Source organism: Acartia tonsa, chromosome 1 (assembly GCF_053477335.1).
Source record: "Acartia tonsa isolate MP-2025a chromosome 1, ASM5347733v1, whole genome shotgun sequence".
NCBI classification, from domain to species: domain Eukaryota; kingdom Metazoa; phylum Arthropoda; class Copepoda; order Calanoida; family Acartiidae; genus Acartia; species Acartia tonsa.
Genome location: NC_137260.1, coordinates 19,809,805 through 19,832,563, shown reverse-complemented (window position 1 = coordinate 19,832,563; position 22,759 = coordinate 19,809,805). Strand labels below are relative to the sequence as shown.

At 29.3% G+C, this 22,759-nt stretch overlaps 1 protein-coding gene across 1 annotated transcript in view; it reads left to right on the top strand.

The window, feature by feature from the left end:
• The window catches only part of LOC145314538 (leucine-rich repeats and immunoglobulin-like domains protein 1), a 91,548-nt gene extending 68,941 nt beyond the window's left edge, over positions 1-22,607 (top strand). The window contains exons 7-11 of the mRNA XM_080154500.1: positions 2,861-2,892; positions 7,301-7,397; positions 8,079-8,172; positions 8,602-8,732; positions 21,343-22,607. Coding sequence (XP_080010626.1) covers positions 2,861-2,892; positions 7,301-7,397; positions 8,079-8,172; positions 8,602-8,732; positions 21,343-21,575 — 587 coding nt within the window. The 3' untranslated portion in view covers positions 21,576-22,607. The remainder of the gene's footprint in view (positions 1-2,860; positions 2,893-7,300; positions 7,398-8,078; positions 8,173-8,601; positions 8,733-21,342) is intronic.
• The last annotated feature ends 152 nt before the right edge of the window (positions 22,608-22,759 follow it).

The following is a 22,759-nucleotide window of genomic DNA, read 5'->3' as shown; positions in this document are numbered from 1 at the left end:
GACTAGCATAATATGGAAACTTTCATTTTCTAGAATTTTGTCTGGTGCATATTTTAGCGCATGTTATTCCTTAGAAAAAAAATTCGACCTAAAGAATAACAAAGTTAATTTTAGGAATTTTTAATGAACCCTAGTATTCATTGCACAGTAACTAATTGTAATGGTTTTATATAAATCTAGAACATTTTAATTAGGAACTACTGGCATCATATACCTGGCAACTATTTATGTTTCTATGTGCACTTAAGTGCAGTCTCTCTTACTTTCAATTACTACCTTTCTCCAAAATGTACACTTTCTAATTTCATTCTATTCCCATCTTCACATCTTTCTCTCTTTATCTACTACATCTTTTACCCACTCCTCTATCTCAGTTTGACAACAAACATTTAAACATTTGATTATCATGCAATTAAATATCATAATTGTCCCCACTTGCACAAGCTTCACAAATTAGCAGTTGTATGAGATCTAACATAACCTGCACACACGTGCATAACTTTTATAACCAAATTGCAAACAGGAAATGATTGCTATGATTTAACTAAACAACATCTTCTTTTGAAATTTTATCAGTTATTTAAAGATAGTTTCTAATTTTAAAGGCCTGAAAGGTAACTTTAAAGTATGAACAGATATTTTGTTTTAATTTTAAAAAGTTTAATTGATTTGATAAAACAACTTGATCATGAATCACCAATCTAAATTAGTTGGAATCATCATAATTAAATTAGTTTAAATGAAATTATTATGCACTGTTATTAATCAGCTATTATTGAAGCTAAAAATACCAAAGCTTTGCAGTTTTGTTTATCTTTTGATGGTAATTACAGGACATGAGCTTCAAGGGTGTCATCCCTGCATTGATTATACTGTCCTGGACACTTACAGTGTCATCAACATAAAAATTTAAATAAATGCTATTTTAAAACAGTCGATCCAAACAGAAAAATAATAATTCAATAAAATTTTTTTTCGTATTCATTCGATTCTGGTGGATAGGAGCCGGTTCTCATCCATACGAAAAAACTATGTCAAGCATCGTATAATATCCAGCTTTCTACGAATATAAAATTGTATAATCATGAGTTTAAAACCAGTTTTTTTAGCCCGTGCCTTTGGCACCTCAGGGCTATAAAACTGGTTTTAATCTGATAATTGTACATTCTATATCCGCGGAAAGCTGTTTATAATACGATGTGAGAAATAACTATTAAGTTTCTTATTGATAGATTAGCAATAATTCTTATGCAAAATAGATCTCCTTCAATACAAACCTAAAAAATGAAAATATATTTCTTTGTTTACAATTAGTATTGCACTTGACATCCCTGAAACTTTATGAAGTGCTTTACCTGACAAATCAAAACTTTTCCTCCAAAACTTATTACAGCAATAATGCCAAGTAAAATAGAAAGAAAACAGAAAATTATGTAACTTGACACTTATTTTTGTTTGAAGAGGATCTAAAACCTTACCACTTCACAGAATTTATTCCTAAGACAAAATAACAATTTTTTACTATTTTAAATTATAGATAATCCTAAATACAATCTTATATAAAAAGAAAGAAAAGTAAAAGTCATTGTGTTGTTGCACATTAAATTGATTTATCTATCTAAGTGAAATAATTGAATTGGAATCTACTGTGTAACAGCTGTACATGAAGTGTAATACAGTAAAGTTACCAAATTTTAAGAACTATATGTCAAAAGAGAGAAATAAAAAGATTGAACCATAGAAAAGTTATTGTTTTCCATATTTTGCTCTGTTAATAGATTAAAATGCTTGCTTTTCCTTTTTGATTCACTTTTTTTACAGTTTAAAATTGTCATTTTGAATTTTAACACTTTTTACCCTTTACCCATTGGTTCACTTAAAAATGGTTCTCTAGAGGGCTAAATTTTTTTGTGCAAGTCCCCTGTTTGATAATGAATATCCGACCCTTTTATAAGTCTAAGTCAATTTTCGCTTCTTTCACTCTTTTATTTAACAACCTTTGTTTTTAGGTCTTTCTTTACTTAAAAATTTCAAACGGCTGTATTTTTTTTATTTTTGAAGCTAGAAGAACAATTTTTTTCCAGAAAATGTTTATCTTTATGTAAATTTTACATTAGAAATATCAAAATATAAATTTCAGCGGCCGCAGCTGTACTTGGCAGCTTTATCTTTCACACACATAAAATGAGATAGAAAAAAACCCCCCGACCGTTAAGGGTTAATATTTCTTACCTGAAGCAAACTCTTTTCTGAGTACATTATAAGAAAACTAATACAAACTTGAACGGTCTCAATTTGTTTCAACTCTTACCACAAGATCCCAGCTGTTTGATTCTGGACCTCTTTTTTTATTCAGTTCACATATTTTTTACTTCTTTTCTCATAGATTTCATTTTCGGACTCTTCTCTGCTTTTCAATTTTGTATTTGCATAAGAAAATTATTTTTAAGTGCAGTAATTTAAAAAAGAGGTACAATTCTAACATAAAAGTACTTGCAAAACTTGTTGCCATAAAACATTTTCTCAACCCCCACTCCATACCATCTACTTTTGCAATTAAATCTGTTTTTCTCTATTTATTTTATCTTTACTTCTTATATTAATTCTTTTTCTTCATCAAATGCAAAAAAATCTATAAACAATACTTATCAATGGTATTTATTAGTAAGATCTATTTTTTTATTACAAATATATTTAATCTAAATTTCGTTATTGCAAAAATAAATTTATTTTAAACAAATTTGCAAAAACATCCAGACACTTGAATGTTGCAGTTTTCAATAGTGATTGGAAAATTTTGTTATGAAATTAATTTCATATTGCTTAATGATTGGTTGTTTATTATTGATGATATATTAGGTGTCTACTTCAACCGGAACTATTTCTAGACAGGTAAACTTTTATTATCAGTAGCGCAGCAAGCTTATAAATTTAAGTAACATATGTGTTTTACGTACAAGAGGTTTGATAAAACCAAATTTTCGTATTTTAGATTTAAAATAAGAATGCAAAAAAAAATTTCTTTGGGGGGGAAATTTTATTTTTTTATATTATAAACCTTCCCGGGACCTATGAGAAGCTACTCTGTAAAGGAGAACCCGATCGGTTCAGCGGTTAGCGAGATCCTTCGCTACAAACAAACAGATAGACAGACAGACAAACAGACAGCCATCGTTTTACTTTGTATTATAGATAGAAGACTACAGTTTATTTCCAAAGAAGTATTTTTCCTGTTTTCTATAATGTAATAAATATTTTTCTTTGATAAAATAAATCAAGAATAGATTGCAAAGACTTATGAACATTTTTGATCACGTATAATTTATTGGTTTAGAGAATCTTAATTGAAAGTGCTAAAGACTAGGCTGCTTTATTATGCATTGCTATTATAAAAATTAACGTGGTCATTGGAAACGAACAAATAAAGTTATTTGGTTTAACTTCCAAAGTTATGAACTAAACTTAATTAAAAAAAATTTCGTCATCTAAATATTCAACGAGAAAGTAGAAGAGGGGGCTAAAAGGCCACCAAGTTTTATATCAATACTGAGTTTTAGAAGTGACCAATACAGTAAATCACTTTTCCTCAATATTGATATAACATAAATAGCTTATTGATTGACTTTTAATAATCATTATTATTATCTGTCAGGGATTAATTGACAAATGACTTAAAAGTTGAAATTCATTGCATTATATTTACAGTTCGCAAAATTTTCTAATAGTCTAAGAAAAAAGTACTATTTTATGTATATAAAGGGTTACTTTTGTTAGTTTTTATAGTGTTTTATTCTGACGTTTAAATTAATTAGTACATAAATAAATAATTAGAAATAGGATGAAGTATTCTAAACTAAAAAATTATGGATAATAATATAAAAGTTTGTCAGTCTTTGGAGAAAACAAGCTTATTATAAAAAGCACAAAAAATAGTACAATCAAGCAATTGTTTACACAAAAATTAGTCAAGTAAATGTAATTTTGTCTTCCAGAGGTAAAAAAATCTACCTTTAATTGCATTATTTTTATGAAGGTAATAAATTGGCAGTTAAGGTATAAGTTGTTAATTTTCTGGTTAATAGCATTCCTTAAACTGATATGCATCGTTTTTTTGCAGATTGGATGTTTGCTAATGATGAATGATCAACCCTTACTTATAACATAGGCAAACATTGCTATGTAAAATTAATTATGGTGTAGTTTTGTTTAAATGGAAAAAGAAACTTTTCTAAGTGATCTAATATTATGGTTTCTTTAGCATAAACTAATAATTAGCCTTGGTTTTCTTATATTTTTTTCTTTTTGCATAATTAGACCTTCATAATCAAAGCTACGGACTTCTTTGCACTGTTTTATCTTTAAAGCACTTAAAGTTTTCCTTATAATAAAAGCATAATGATCAACAAATGGACAATTTCACAGCAACTAGCAAGAATAGCAACTGGGAAAAAATATTTTCCCTAATAACATTGGTGTCCTAAACAGATAGTCCGACGAACCAATGAAATTATTGTGTACTTATCATTTGGCAAGCAAAATCTTTACTTAAATAAACATTCTATCGGTGAAAACAGTCAAGTACATTGCAAATCCCATGTAAACGACAGTATGAACGACAGACTAACGGGCCAAGTTCATTGTATACGGAATGCCCCATTATTCAAGTACTCTTAAACATATATAATTTCCTGTATATTTTTAGTAAGCTAAATACAGAAAATAAATCAATAGAACTACCATTTGTGATTTGCAGACAGAATTTTTTTTTTTGCAGAGGATATATCCTTCCTTTTATCTTTGTAATAGAAATAGAAGAATAGAAGCATATTGTGAACCCTTTTTTCGTCAAATCTAAGAAGGAACATTTCTAGCAGACAAAAGTATTGTTTACTTTCGACTCAAGCTGATGTGAATTCTTAAGAAATTATAGACTCGCTACTCGATAGTGAAGCAAAATTATTTTTGTGAAAAATCATTCAAAAGCACATTAAAAATCTACAAAAATTAAACAAAATCATATGTTGATAACCCTTTTAAGATTTTATTTAATTTTTGTAAATTCTTTTATTCGATTTTGGAGGATTTTTCACAAAAATGATTTTGCATCACCAGCGAGTAGCCAGCCAAACTTTTTTTTAAGAATCCACCTCGTTACTAAGCTTTCAAATTTAAACGAAATTTTTGGGCAATTAATTCTGATTCCGCAAAGCTTTCTACTAAGAAAATATACTGTTTACAGCTGACTTTTAACTATGTATGAAATGAAAAAAAAACATGCATTTTTAACAAGATGTGTATAAAATTTCAACCAATGAAATTAAATGTATGTACCGATGCGATTCTCCTATTGGCTCAATCAGACATTCCCTCTCTTTCTTAGTACCTTTATTATCTTTGTGTTCTGTGTCTGAATAGTTTATCTATAAACTTGGATCTCGTTAAACTCAATATTTACAAAATTTAAATATATATCAAAAGCTACAACTTTTCTATTAGAGTTACTTTTAAAGCCTACGATTAATACATGTTTTGTAATAAGCAAAGTCTAATTGACTTTTGTTTTTAATAAAACTAATGATTTTACAAACTGCAAGTTTTTATAAGGCCTGTCAACCTATGACAATTATACATTCCCTATCAGTTTTTAGAGTAGATTGTTTTATTTTTGTGTCTGGTTATTACAATTCCCATTCCTAGTTTCTGTGTTTTCACATTAAAACTTTTGAACTCCTTAACTTGGTTATCTATCTGTATTTTGTCAATTGCTTTACAACTTTATAACTTTACATAGAGAAAATTCTAAAGTTAGGAACACTTGAACTAAATGTTTTTCAAATGTTGCAAAAATATCCAATTGCACCATTTGGTATATCCGACTGGTATTTATTAAAGTTATTTGTTCATTTGTATAATTGTATAATACCCTATAATGCCATACATTTCTTGTTCCTCATATGTAAATCTCTTTTAAAATCTTTGTCAGAATTGCACTTCTCGTGCTAAAAAATTTTGCAGTTTGGTTTGATTGAGTGTAAAATTTTACTTTCCATACAACAATGTTGAATGGCTTTGACCTGGGGAGTAAAACAAGGATAACAACAAGTTTAGTGTTGATATTGAAAAAAAATATTACATGACTAGGAAGAAATAAAATGTGTGCTATTTCAAGGTTTTTATTTACTTTATTAGGAGTTTTATACAGGGTTTTTTGAAGTGTATTCTTAAAATTTGACATGCATCTGTAAATTTTTGATAATTCGATAGTGTAGGCAGTATATTATAGATAATAAGAGAGGTGTTATTATAGAGTTAAGGGGGTGTCCACCCCAGAAATAAGGTATAACCAACAAGCGAAAAAAATCTAAAATAATATTTGGGGGGCAAATGGAGAGGTCGTCAATTTTACAATGTGTTGCCCCCCAACGACAGCTGAAAAACACGTATAGGTTTCATGATTTTTTTCCGAATTAATTTTGTTATTGGTAGAGGCTGTGTCCACCCTATACAAATTCAACATAAAAATGTCATAAAAGTGTCCTTTTACTGATAAATTAAGACACAAAAACACACATTCAATTTAAGGGGTGTATGGCCTTTTTACCTTGACACCTCCCTTGGTGTAGAGGGTTGAATGGTTGGGATGCCTTGATGGGTCCATTCACCCTCCTTCTGCAGCATCTTATTTTAAATTTAACATGTTGAACTTGTGGGTAAGATAATTGATTCCTTAATCACACAAATTTGAGTTTTTCTATAAGAAACAAAGCCAATTGTTAGAAAACCTATGCATTTAGAATGTAAAAAAGTACTAAAAAGTTGAGAGTAAAGAATATGAGATTTGAAAACTATCTATAAGTTTGATCTTCATGAAATTGTTTGGACTTAAAATTTAACTTTTAAAGTGATGTGTTTGTTCAAGTTAGGGAGACTTTCAAATATAGGGAATATAGTTTGAATATTGTACGTAACTTTTATCTTTTGCATAGATAAATAAAAAAGTTTTAATTTTATTTTTGATGTTTTTCATCAACTTTCTTTATTTTCATTGATTAAGTTATGATTAAAGTATTTGTTTTTCAGTACCATTTGCATGAAAGGCAAATATATTCACTTGCTGTTTAGTAGGTTTTGAGTTCATTCTTGGGCCACATTAGATAATACTAGATATGCTAACATTGTATCTATTTAATAGGTAAGGGAAGGGTCAAATTACTATAGCTATAAATAGGGGTGAATTATTACAAGACAAAGTTTGTACTGTTAGGTTGAGTTTAGGATAGCCAATATCTTTGCTATTTAGGTGAACCTGAATGTAGTGAGATCTGAAGCATTTATACAAGGCGGGGAAGAATACCATGTTGATCTGGGTTCTACATTGTCTCTTACTTGTGTTATAGGTAGGTTTATATTCTATAGTAGGTAATATTTATACAAGGTATAGATGAATACTGTGTTGATCTGGGCTCTACATTGTCTCTTACTTGTGTTATAGGTAGGTTTATATTCTATAGTAGGTAATATTTATACAAGGTATAGATGAATACTGTGTTGATCTGGGTTCTACATTGTCTCTTACTTGTGTTATAGGTAGGTTTATATTCTATAGTAGGTAATATTTATACAAGGTATAGATGAATACTGTGTTGATCTGGGTTCTACATTGTGTCTTACTTGTGTTATAGGTAGGTTTATATTCTATAGTAGGTAATATTTATACAAGGTATAGATGAATACTGTGTTGATCTGGGTTCTACATTGTCTCTTACTTGTGTTATAGGTAGGTTTATATTCTATAGTAGGTATTATTTATGCAAGGTATAGATGAATACTGTGTTGATCTGGGTTCTACATTGTCTCTTACTTGTGTTATAGGTAGGTTTATAGTAGTTGTTAGGTAGGTATAACTTTAATGCAAGAAAGTTATTAAATCAGTATTTCTTTTTGTTTGAGTAAAAGACAAATTGTATCAATGTATATATTTTGATCGAATTTGTTAGATGATACTTAATGGGTGTTTTGCTAAATCTAAATATTCCTCAATTAGACAACCTGTTTACAAATATCAACTTATTTTTTAGAAAAGACACCAACTCCACCTTCCTTCATATTTTGGTACCACAATGGACGGATGGTGAACTATGATAGTGGTCGAGGAGTTAATGTGGATACTAGGTAAGTAGGATGAAGCAAAACTAATCAAAAAAATTATTCAATCACCAAGAAAATAACATAGAAATAAAAATCCCTTGCAACAACAGGAAATCTAGTATTAATTTGATGCTATTGCCCACAAAATTTTTAATCAGACCACAAAAAGCAAAAAAATGTAGAAATCAGTTATAAAAGATCGCTTTGATAGGATATCTAATACTTAAATATGTTTTTAACAATAGGAATTTTTTATAAAATTGCAACTGTTTGTCTTGAATAGCAGATCAGAAAATCACGTTTCCCTGAAAAAATTCAGATGGAGAGACAAATATTTCAAATTTTAGAATATTTTTACTAAAATTACTACAAAAAGCTTTTATTTATGTTTTCATGTTTCTTAATGAAAGCAGAAACATCAACGTCTATACTGTTATTTTTTAAAAATTTTAGGGCCAACGAGAACGGGACACGTACAACGTCGCGTCTGTCCCTGCCCTCTGCAACTAAAGAAAACGAGGGAAACTACACGTGCAGCCCTAGCAACTCAGAACCAGCAACTGTTCATGTTTTTATTCAAGAAGGTATGTTTACATTATTCTATTTAATAAAGTACTAACGTTTTTTGTCTCAAGCTAAAGATTTCAGTTATACTGAACTGATTGGGTTCTCATTTATAGGGAATCTTCACATAGGTCATTTAAATTGTAGATTTATTCCTTGGAGTGGTTTTAGACTATTTTTTCTATCCCCTATGTACCCATTTAATTAGAGAGCCCCATTGATGCTTGGGGCGCAGTCGTTAGTTGTTTACAAAGCTTCAAAAAAAAAAACTTTATAATATAATTTTTTACTGGGACATAGAATTAAACCATATAGAATTGTACCAACTATATGTATCATATTTCTTACATTAGGTAGTCAGAAATAACCTAACCTAACAACTCTAAAACCTAAGGTTTTATGAAAGGGATCTGCGTTTAGTTTTCATTGTCATTTCCCATGAGAGGGTGGAAGAAAAGAAATGTGAGATTAAGTTGTTTAGAATATTATTTTAAGCGTTCCCGCAATTTTACCTATTTTCTCTAAACAAATATAAAACTTTAGTAGTTATTTATCGCACCTTGTTACTGACAACTTTCCTTAGATATTAAAATGAAATATTTATAAAAGATTCAAAGCAGTTTTGTGAGCACGTCATAATGAACATACTTCACGTCCTTGGATTAATAATTATGCTATGTTATCATGCATGGAAGGACAAATTAAGATTAGTCTACATGAGGCTGAATCATAAAGGCCTAGATCTCAAAGTGCAGTATTAACAATGAAAAGTTCTAAACACTAAGCAAATGTTGCAAAGAAAAGGTTTTATAAACCAACAAAATCTGGCTGCTAATTTTAGCAACAATATTTTGGTTAGCAAAGATAATATGTAATACGAAACTAATTTCTTGGTATATTCTTTACTCTTATTTGCTGAAGTTACCCTACCCCAATGTTTTAAAAGCTATTGATCCATCCCAACCCAAGACTACTTTATCAAACTAACATCTTTGTACAGGCCAAATATATACAAAAACATAAGTTTTCATTCTCAATCGTCATGTAAAGAAAAAAAAACACAAATCAGTAAATAATACATACAAAAATTCTATTTTTGAAAAATCGGAATAAGATATTTAACGTTTCTTTTTTCTTTTGAATAAAATGAATGGTAGAGATACATCGCATCTTTATAAAAGGTTATGTAATTTAAAATGCTGTTAAAATTAAATTTTAAGAACGTCATTCATTACATAATTTACTTTGGCCGAGGGTCTCTCGGACACGATACAATTATATGTTTTTAATGACCATTGTACATATCATATGCTCCTTGTCCGTTTGTCCAAATCATTAATATTTTTTTCTCATAATTTATCTACTATAACTTCAGAATTAAAGTTAAATTATTTGTAAAACATATAAATATATTGCATTGTATAAATAACTTTAGTGTTTTAATTTCAACTTTTTATTAATGTAGAATTATTTCTATTATATAAAAAATTTATTCAAAAGCTGCCATTGATAGATATCTTGCTTTAAAAAAAGAGCAATTTTATAGACCTGTAGCATGATTTCCTTTTTTTTCTTCTAAAATATTGTATAAATTTTTTATCCAAATGTATGAACACTAGGGCCTGCAAGTGAAAATATATAACCCCCCCGGGGCCTTCAACCCCCTAGTAAACGATAACAACAAACATAATTTACAAAAAAGCCAAATCATCCTTCTTTAGATCATTTGAAGAGAAATTATTTTCGTCTATACTTTTAACATTATAATTGCACATTTTAATATTATCAATAAACTAAGGATATATGTTTTGTGTATGACTGTTTGTTAAGATATCGTACCTCGGATTTCAGGAAAGTTTAGTTAATGTCCCAAGAATTTGTGAGTTTTAGTAGGGATTTATTGTTATTTTCGCTGTTTTATTACTGAATCAAAGTTTTGAAGTTGTTTTTGAAGTTTTTTTCTACCTATTACCTCACCCTTCCCGTCAATTCAGAGCCCCTAGTTGCTTTAAGCTCTTACAAACTGTATAAATCAATAAACCTACCTCTGAAGTAAACAATATTTAATATCGACTGAACAAACAGTACAAATGTGTAAATAAATGTTGTAGATGACCTCTAAAGTAAACATTCACACAATATTATTGCAATAAAATACTTTTTATTACTTTTCAGGCAAGCAAACTTTCACATTTTACTCATCTATTTATATATATATATATTTTTTATCAAATCTAGGAACTAATTTACTACCAATTTTGATGGTATATAATTTTTATCTTTCCCAAACATATCTAGCAAACGGCTTGATCTATCACATCACAATTATATTATCAGTCCAGAGCAGGTTTTAGGTTATTTAAAGGCTTCAATCCCTATTTGTATTAAACTTTAGAAAGATATAACGAGCATATCTTATAATTTTTTTCTTAAGGATAAGCCCATAGAGACTAGGGGCAAAGCAAATGGTTATTATTATAAAATTAATTATAAAGGAACTATAATTTATGCGCCAAATTTAAATGGACAATATTTCAATTAGTTCAATACATATATATAAAAGTATCAAACACCCTGCACATATGACAAAATCAGTAAAAAGGTTGACATATAAAAGAATTGTACTACTTTTGTAATTATAGAGAAGTTTTACTATCATAATGCTTACTCTGTCTGTCTGTACTGCATATGAATATTGAATATGGGTTAATTGTGGGTTTATGTAATACCATAAAAAAAAAGATATACTATTGTAATCTTTGACAGAAAAATATTTTCTTGCATCCTAAATTGTTTAAGATATTAATTTTGTAATTTTTACTCATCAAAAAATTACTAGGTGCACCTTTTTCACGTCTACAACTTCCAGTCAAAGGTTTTTCAACCAAAGGGTATTTTTACACTTAGGGAATAAACTAGTAATCATCAATAACACAAGATGAAAGTTATTCTCAAACCTCTCTTCAACTTAAACTAAATTTATCCAAAGATATACTTATTCAAAAAACTCTGCTTTTAAGTTCTAACATCAATGTCTTTGAAAACTGTTTGAAAAAATGAGTGCACATGTCCTTAACAACTACCATTTTATTAGATTGTTAACAAGAATTTGGGGATAGATATACTTTAAAATGAGATTTCAGCTGCCGTAGTTTTTGATTATTTCAAATGTTATCCATGAGGTCTTTTTAAATTTTATTTTCAAAATTAATGATTATTTTGCAATAAATTGTTGAGCATAATATCTTCACAAAAAAGGAACATTTTATGTAATGAATAAAGTCACTAAACTAAAATCATTTGAAGAAACATGTGATTGGTTAAGCTTAAATCATAATTTAAAATTCCATGAAATAAAAGGTGCAAGGGTTCAATAGTTTTATTATACCATCTAGAAGCCACTTTATCCATGATAAGTAATAAGAGAGGGTTATGAATGGAAATCTCTTTTATTGTGCAAAATGATACCAATAATGGCATGTAAAACAAGTAAAAAAATTTCCATTCATTTCGGGCCGGCTATTTTTTTCATTTTCATGTTGACAAATACATGAAAAGCTTATTGGGTCTAATACAAATTATGTCATACAATAAACATAGGCCAGTATACATTTTATCATTGTTCAATTATAATGTATACTAGCTTGAAATTGGTCATTTGTATTTTACCACGTTATTTTTTTATTAGGCCAAATAAGCTGCTTCCAAATACATTGCATATTATCATACTAATGTAAAACAAGGAGCTTTATATGCAAGGAGATACAGTCAATAAAGACAGACACAAAAATACACAAACCTAGCCATTAAAATATATTTCGTATCATATTGATTATTTGTTAATAAAACTATGAACAAAAACTAGACTTTAATATTGTTTATACCAGGAAAACCTAAAAAATTATATCATTCTATTATAAGACAAAAGAAGTATCTTTTGTCTTTAAAGAAAAATCAAAATTAAAGATTCATATCACGTAGAGAGCATTTTACTGCCTCATGGCTGCATTACAATTATATATATGTAGGTCTTTGTACACCCAAATATAATCCTTACTAAGATTCTAGGTTGAAAGAGATTTGTATGTTTTTGGGTTATTGTGCAATGTAGTTTCAAAAATGCAGGGATAAGGGATAGGAAACCTGGCCATAAATTAGGTCTCGGCCTGGTTTTGAAAGGGATCATGCAACTTTTACCATTTGCCTAATTTAATGACCTTACTGGCGGACGGCTCATATTGGCTACCGCTCTAAACCAATAGTGTTCTGTGATTTGGGCTTGTTTTGTATCAACCAATCATCAATTGGCGGAGCCAATTGGTGATTGGTTGATACAAAACAAGCCCAAATCACAGATGGCGGAAATTTTAGAAGCAGACAATTTAGAAAAAATAATGATTTCGTCTGCTACGAAAAATTAAATATAAATGGTGTTAGATCACATTAGTTTAATTATTAAATCTGCTTAGAGTTAAACATTAAAAAAGGGCCACATAGAAAAAACAAAAATAACGGGATTATTTTTTTTGAAAGAAGGTAGCTACAAATTTTCATTTGGTAGTTTATAAATTAGATGTTGTATTTTGAATTTTAAAAATTTAGTACGGAGTTGATACAACACCTTCACCCTAATTTTTGTACAATACAACACAGTACAGATATATCATTACATTATATCCAGTATAGTATCCAAAGAACTTGATAGAATGTTACCCAAGTGCATATTTATTTATTTATTTTGAATTTTAATTAGCAATGAAATTTTCAAATAAAATTTTTACTCATTAATAAAAATGCAAATAATACAAACTAAAATCTGTCTGAGGGAAACCCAACGATAGCTTTCTGACAGTTCAAATTACCAAAGTAAAAGATAAAAAATTTTGGGAGAGAAAAAACTTCATTTTAACAAAAGCCATTAATATATAGGTTTATAAAAAGTTATGTTTTTTACTTTAAACTAGCTACCTGAATTTGATTCTATACTTCATCTACACACACACACACAGCTTTTTCATTAGCATTTTATACGAACCACTGCGCTATCCCAAAACTGGTTTATTAGGCTAGAAATAGGCCTAGGCTTGAAATAGGCCTGAAATAATATTTTCCTACGTTTCCCATCCCTTATCCCTGCAAAAATGTAATTTATTCAGTGCATTATTGACCAGTATACTTGATGATCAGATTGAGCGATATTGATTAAATAACAGTTTACAAATTATATTGAATACAAATCATATTTGTGGATAAAACACTTAATATAAAAAGGCTGTATTGGGCCATAGCACTTTCAATATTATGCCTTAAACACATTAGTCATAAAAAGATTCTCGTTGTTTCATAAAAGTTAAATGAAACAAAATAAAATAAAAGAATGAAATATAATTCCTTTTTAAAAAAAGAAAAGGTACATTACTTTAAAGAAGAAATATGAAACATAATTAGTTACTTTCATGTAAATTATTCACACACATGAAATTACAGCCACAGGAATAAAAATATTAAAATAATAAAGAATATGATAAGATAACAAAAATATTAAAATAATAAAGAATATGATAAGATAACAGTATACAGCATGACCCTCGAAAAAGTATTTTTAATCATCTGCAGCCCATATTTCTCAATGAATTATCAAAAAATGTATATGTCCTTGTTCTCTGTAGATTTTCACATAAGTAGATATAAAAATATTTTTTTTTTACATCAATTAACAGCTGAGATTTTTAGAGCCAAAGTTTTGAAAAAGTGGCTGAGGAAAAAGTAACTTTTCAAGAAAAAGGTTTTTTTAAAGTGAAATGACGTGTTTTCCTCATAATTTCAATACTTTTTATAAAACTTATATAAAGATGTTTCCCAGAAATTTATTTCATGCTGAAAGCACTTTTTCACTTGCTCTAAAAGGCATTTTTAGATTAGTGTAAATTGCAAAAACACCCTTACAGAAAGAAATCCTATAAAAATTAGTAGCAAATTGAAAGTTTACATAAACAGAAATCAAACACTTTTTATTTTATCAAAATAAGTTAAAAAACCAAAAAGTTACAGCTACAAACTTTTATTAAACATTTAACAATTTAAATGATTTTTATGTGTCTTAGATTAATTTGATGAGTGGGCGTGAATTTATTGGTAAGGGTGGCGCTAATTCTTTTGGTCATGAGCATAAATTGGGGAGGGGTTTATTTAAGGTCATATAATTGGGAGATATTATAAGATTTGAGGGAAAATGGTTATAAGAAAAATGTATTCAGTAAAATTTGAAAAGTAGTTTTTTATATATAAAAGAAACGTTTTTTAATGCAATAAAAAATGTATCAATTGTAAACTTGCTCTTCTTTCTTATTTGTTTTTTAACTGGTTGATAAAAAGTATTATACTAATAAAAAACTAAGAAATATTTAGCAATATCCAGTTTCTCAAGCACTTTTTCCAAACTTTGGCTTTAAAAATCTCGGCTGTTTATTGATGTAAAAAAAATATTTGGATCATGGAAAGAAAACAAAGTCATTCCTAAATTAGGACAGAAGTCACTTTCCTAGGAAGGACATAAGTAGCCTTCCTTAAGTGAGAATTTGTTAGATGAAGGGCATAACATGCCTCCCTTAACCCATTAGTGCCGAACCGGGTTTTAAAACCCGGTGCCAGAAAATGTAAAAAAAACCGGTTTCCGGCTTCATAATTGCATCATTCTCAGTATGAATCCCCCCTCTACTACCCTGGCTTTCATTTCCCCCTGGAGCAGGCAGTTTTGCTTACTTCCGTTTGCCGGTATAGATCAACAAAGTTTGAAAATCATGACAATTCAAAATACCCCATCTAACTTTTTTGTTTTTATAGTAAAGTCGCTGATTTTTTTCGTTAAATCTAAAGTTTATTGACAAGTACATCTATTTGTGAATTCGTTTTATTTAAATTATTATTTTTTATATGATTTTTTTATCGTTTTTTTACGCCCTATATAGGCCCGGTTCGGCATTTCCATTTTGAGTCTGAAATTTTTATTACCCGGTTTCACTAATAGATCTTTTTTGACAACAACAACAAAACAGGGTTTTTTTACCCGAAATCGCCAACTAAACACGAAATTTGAAATAAATCGCTTCGTATTATACTTGTAGCTCTTTAGATTACATGAGGTTGTGTAGTTTTCAATTACGGATCGTATCAAAGTTCTAAAAAGTGTTCATCTCACTTTTGGCGTTCAAAAATTACATTTTTCGATTTTTGGTCAAAATAACCGGGTTTATACAGGTCAACCGGGTTTTAAAACTGGGGGAAAGCACCAAAAACGGGTGTTAATGCCTGGTTGGTATTTATGGCCAAGCCGAACCGGGTTTTTTTGCAACTTTCCTGTGCACGCCACTAGAGCAAAACAAAAAAATACGAATTCTGTTTTGACCATTATAAAGCTTCCCTGAAACTTACAGCTCGATCGGCCCATAAAAGTGGCGCTCGGCACTAATGGGTTAACAAAGATTTTGCAAGATTGAGGACATAAGTAGCCTCCCTTCACCTCACAAAACCTAGCTTTTTGATTCTTCACATAGCAAAATCTTGCATAAAATTGGTTTTTGGTCCATCACATAGCAAAATATTGGAAAACTTAGCTTTTCTGTCCTTCACATAGCTAATTCTTGCAAAACATAGCAAATTCTTACAAAACATAGCAAATTCTTGCAAAACATAGCAAATTCTTGCAAAACATAGCAAATTCTTGCAAAACATAGCAAATTCTTGCAAAACTTAGCTTTTCTGTCCTTCACATAGCTAATTCTTGCAAAACATAGCAAATTCTTACAAAACATAGCAAATTCTTGCAAAACATAGCAAATTCTTACAAAACATAGCAAATTCTTGCAAAACATAGCAAATTCTTACAAAACATTGCAAATTCTTAGAAAACTTAGCTTTTCTGTCCTTCACATAGCAAATTCTTGCAAAACATAGCAAATTCTTACAAAACATAGCTAATTCTTGCAAAACATAGCAAATTCTTGGAAAACTTAGCTTTTCTGTCCTTCACATAGCTAATTCTTGCAAAACATAGCAAATTCTTGCAAAACATAGCAAATTCTTGCAAAACATAGCAAATTCTTACAAAACATAGCAAATTCTTGCAAAACATAGCAAATTCTTACAAAACATAGCAAATTTGCAAGAATTAGCTATGTGAAGGACAGAAAAGCTAAGTTTTCCAAGAATTTGCTATGTTTTGCAAGAATTAGCTATGTGAAGGAAAGAAAAGCTAAGTTTTCCAAGAATTTGCTATTTTTTGCAAGAATTTGCTATGTTTTGTAAGAATATGCTATGTTTTGCAAGAATTTGCTATGTGAAGGACAGAAAAGCTAAGTTTTCCAAGAATTTGCTATGTTTTGCAAGAATTAGCTATGTGAAGGACAGAAAAGCTAAGTTTTCCAAGAATTTGCTATGTTTTGCAAGAATTTGCTATGTTTTGCAAGAATTTGCTATGTTTTGCAAGAATTTGCTATGTTTTGCAAGAATTTGCTATGTTTTGTAAGAATTTGCAATGTTTTGCAAGAATTTGCTATTTTTTGTAAGAATTTGCTATGTTTTGCCAGAATTTGCTATGTTTTGCAAGAATTAGCTATGTGAAGGACAGAAAAGCTAAGTTTTCCAAGAATTTGCTATGTTTTGCAAGAATTTGCTATGTTTTGCAAGAATTTGCTATGTTTTGCAAGAATTTGCTATGTTTTGTAAGAATTTGCTATGTTTTGCAAGAATTAGCTATGTGAAGAGCTAAGTTTTCCAAGAATTAGCTATGTTTTGCAAGAATTTGCTATGTTTTGTAAGAATATGCTATGTTTTGCAAGAATTTGCTATGTGAAGGACAGAAAAGCTAAGTTTTCCAAGAATTTGCTATGTTTTGCAAGAATTAGCTATGTGAAGGACAGAAAAGTTAAGTTTTCCAAGAATTTGCTATGTTTTGCAAGAATTTGCTATGTTTTGCAAGAATTTGCTATGTTTTGCAAGGATTTGCTATGTTTTGTAAGAATTTGCAATGTTTTGCAAGAATTTGCTATGTTTTGTAAGAATTTGCTATGTTTTGCAAGAATTAGCTATTTGAAGGACAGAAAAGCTAAGTTTTCTAAGAATTTGCTATGTTTTGCAAGAATTTGCTATGTTTTGCAAGAATTTGCTATGTTTTGCAAGGATTTGCTATGTTTTGTAAGAATTTGCAATGTTTTGCAAGAATTTGCTATGTTTTGCCAGAATTTGCTATGTTTTGCAAGAATTTGCTATGTGAAGGACAGAAAAGCTAAGTTTTCCAAGAATTTGCTATGTTTTGCAAGAATTTGCTATGTTTTGCAAGAATTTGCTATGTTTTGCAAGAATTTGCTATGTTTTGTAAGAATTTGCTATATTTTGCAAGAATTTGCTATGTGAAGGACAGAAAAGCTAAGTTTTCCAAGAATTTGCTATGTTTTGCAAGAATTTGCTATGTTTTGCAAGAATTTGCTATGTTTTGCAAGAATTTGCTATGTGTTGCTAGAATTTGCTATGTTTTGCAAGAATTTGCTATGATTTGCAAGAATTTGCTATGTGAAGGACAGAAAAGCTATGTTTTGTGAGGTTTTGCAATGTGAAGGACAGAAAAGCTAAGTTTTGCAAGATGAAGGACATAAGCAGCCTTCCTAATGTAAGAATTTGTCAGATAAAGGACATAAGTCACCTCCCTTAAGTTAGATTTTGTTAGATGAAGGACATAAGTAGCCTTCCTTAGATCAATTTCCAGTGACTTCTGTCCTAATTAGGAATGACTTTGTTTTCTTTCCATGATCCAAATATTTTGATATCCTTTGATGTAGAAAATTATAGAGAACAAGTACATATGAACCTTTTAATATTTTATTGAGAAATATAGGCTGCAGATGCTTAAAAATACTTTTTTGAGGGTCATGCTGTAGATTATTACCTTTATCTTTAAGATTTGCCAAACAAGTACTGAATTTGGTTCCAGGACAAACGCAGGAGTGACAAACCTCGGAGTTGACAAACGCAGGGGTGTAGTTGATTAGGTATTTCTATACAGGTTAGGATAGATTAGAATATGAATATACAAATAAGCCCCAAGTGGTTAGGCATTTAAGAAAACCTACAAGATAGTTTTAAATTTTCCAACTCCTATGTTTGTCACTCTTGCATTAGTCCTAGGACCCCGAATTTCTATTATTATACAAACATTAAATAATAAGTAATCAAGGATAGTGATGTTATTGATTTAAATAAAAAATATCCCAATCATAAAGATTATATTGGAATTATTTAAATATTTTAATGCTCTGTTTTCTACTTGATTTTGATATTTTTATTCCCTTTTCCTTTGAAAATATGCATTTTCATGTGATACATGTACAAAGCTCATACAACAGAATATGCATTTGTCGCTGCACATGATATTAACCACCCTCCCTCACTTTAATTTAAGAGAAATTAAAAATAAACACCAAAAACCGTTTTTAAAAAAAGTTTTAATCTGGTCTTCTTTAAATCAGTGTCTAAAATTTTGTACCAATAATTTTTAAGTTTCTTTATTTTATTTGTTTGGAATAAATTGATATTTTTATCTTTATTCATTTTCTTAATTTCCTCTCATTTTGTTTCCTTTTTTGTATCAATGTGTATATTGCATATACCCTTATATGGTTCAACCAACCATAATTTCTACCCTATTAATTTGAGACAATTAATACAACACACACACACTTATGAAAACACACACACATACACTAATTCTGAATTACATAGACTCAGCTATACACATTATTAAGAGTAGAAGCACATGCTAAATCCTAGCCTAATTTGCTTGGCAATGGGTACAGAACAGTAAATTAATTGCAAAAAGTATTAGCAAAAGTAAGAAAAATTTTTACAACCAAAATATTTTGAATTTTGGTTAGTTAATCACTTAAATCATACAGCAAAATTTGTTTTTAATTGTTCAAAAAAGGAAAAAAAGAAAATGTGGCAAATTTACAGTTGCTGTAACAAACCCAATCCTTCTTTAATTGGTGTTGGTAATTATGTGAATTAACTGGGTCTGTTCAAATGTCTGCACTCAGTAAAGTCAGTTCTAGATCTGGGATTTAAGGATATTAAAGGGACAATCTCTAACTTTTGTAAAGACCAGATTTTTCTAAGAACTTTATACAACAATTGTTGTTATTTGGAAAGTTAACATAATGAAAAAATTCAAGTTTGATGATCGTCAAAAAAATTTGAAACTAATAAAAGAAAGTTATTGGTTAAATAAATAAACAAGCACTATTTTTATCAACATAGTTAAGACGAAATAAATTTTTGTTGCTTAAACAATAATACTTAAACAAGTACCTATGCTTCTTTGAGACAACAACAAAAATTAGGGTACAGTCCCTTTCATGGCAACGCCCCTTAGGGGGCGACTCGTCGTATTTTCAAAATGGCTTTCGATAGGTTATTTTAGGTTAGGTTAGGTTATATTGGGTTAGGTGATTGTCCCGCAGGGTTAGGTAATTAACCCTGCAGAGTTAGAGCCCCCATAAGGGCTAGAAATAGAAGAAATGCTACTGTAGAAATACGAAGAAACGCTCCTTAAGGGGCGTGCCACGAAAGGGACTATACCCAAAAAATCTATAATAAATATGAGTTTTAGTGTTCAACTCCATACTCCTCAATTGCCTCTAGAGGCCTCTAGGGGCGTAGCTGCTAGTTGGAACATATAGTAACATGCTAATATAATAACTACTGTGTAGAAAATTAAGTTATGGAGTTTCATGTCACATGTATCTTGATTCCAGTTTATTATTGGATTATAACTTTTACTTTATTAGATCTTTCCTCATGTGAGCAATTTGAACTGTATTAAGCAAAATATAATCTAATTGCTTAAAATATATTTTTTATGAGTTGGAGTCATTTTTTCCTAGAGTAATGGTACCCCCTCCCATAATAGTTTTACACCTTCCCTGGATCTAGGAGAAGTTACATTTTAAAGGAGAACCATATCAGTACTGTGGTAAATGAGACCCTTTGGTACAGACAGACACATAAACATGCAGAATTTCATAAGATCTTTGAAGAAATAAATATCTCAGTAATTTCGATTTAATAAATAGATAAATATGTGAGCTTTTCAATTATGACCAATGCATCATACAAACTAAAATTGTATATTCTTTTGATGGTGTTTGGTAAATCTGAGAAAACCAATGGCAAAAAGAAAAAGTAGTAGAAATTCATGATGAGTAATTATCTGACCAAAAGATTGGTTAATTAGAGTTGTTAATCTTATTCCTACTATCATGTGCATAGAATAATAAAAGTTTGAAACCTTGGATTCTACTTTACTTTCATTTATCTTGCATTAATTAGTCATTATTAAATTTTTTAACTCCATACAAATACTGAAATCATCCGACAATACAAGTACCAGCATTTACAACTAGGCTAAGTGTAGTTTTTTTTAGGGGAGGGGGGTGTAAAAAGTATGATTTTTTCTCAAGAAAAGTATGCATCACATTTTAGAAAAAGAATCTACCCTTTTTCTGATCTTAAAAAAGTACAATATAGCTGTATGAATTTAAAAAAGAGAATATCCCTTTAACTTATCTTATTTTATTTTAGGAAACAAGATCACCCCACTGCGCGTAGAATCCCACGAGGGGGGAAACATCCCAAGTAGCAATAGTGGTAGCTCAGCTGATGTACAGAACAGTCTTGGTAGCCTTTCTGGCGCTAGTCAACACTTGAGCCGCCTAGCGGTCTATTTTGCAACTAGTTTGTTATACTTTCCTGTAAGTAGACACAACCTGCTATTTATCCTACTAGCTTCAATGTTTATTATGTCTGTATTCTAAATTATAATATTATAGCAAAATTTATATTTTATCGGCCGTGTAAAACAATCAAAATTGAATATCTTGCAAGTGAAACTATATTTTCCTTTCATTTTTACGTTTTCCCTAAAATCTATTATAAGAATGTTTCATTTCATCAAAAATTAAACGACATTTAGAAAAAAAATCCCGAAAATTAATTTTTAGTTATATGTATGTCAATTAGCTTTTAAAATTGGTTCATTTGATTTTTGAAAAATATTGTTAAATATATTAGCATTAATTGATTGTCACCTATCAACAATAAATGTTATTTATTTTATTTTAAACAAAAAGACCAATTATTTTCTACAGATACTGTGATAATTTACTTTAGAAAATCATGATAAAATAATCTTATTAACAATTATATTATTTTGCTCAATTAATTAAATTGATATTTTTTCTTGTAATTTGAATTAACCCCTTTATCAAAATCATTATAACTTATTTATTAAGTTTTGTAAGTAATGTAATGTGATTTAAAATGAACTAGGATAACCATATCTAAAAGTAGCAAAGATGGATAAGAATACATAATTGACTTTATCAATTTAAACAACTGTCTAATTTATAATCTAAAATTCAAGTACATGAGTTAGAAGCGCCATAGTGCCTAATAAAAAATGACGTCATACAATACAAATGACCAATGATAGGCCAGTATACATTGTAATTGACCAACTGTAAAATGTATACTGTATTTGTCAGTTGTATTGTGTGACGTAACTTTTTATTAGGTACTATAAGCTGCTTCACATAAGTTATATTATGGTTATATCAAAGACGATAGGGAAGAAGTATAAAACTGATTTTTGTAAGATAGATATTTGACTTAATGACATTTACCAAGATAAATTCCTTTTAGTTTTTCAAAACAAAATGAATAGTAAAGATTATAGTGAAGCTACGTTTCTAAATATTTATCTCTGATATGTTGAATTACTTGCAAAGAAAATGTAAATTTTAGAGTTATCAATAACCTTTAGAAAAATAAATTTTTAAATGATAAAATGTTAATATTATAGTTAAGATGTTACTCTGTAAGCTATTTATAGTTTATCTTTCTGTCTATTGTTTGTCCACCAATGCCTTCCTAAATATATGATCTGATATATTCTCCTTGCTATGCTAAAATTCAGTAACATCTGTATAAAAACAAGGAT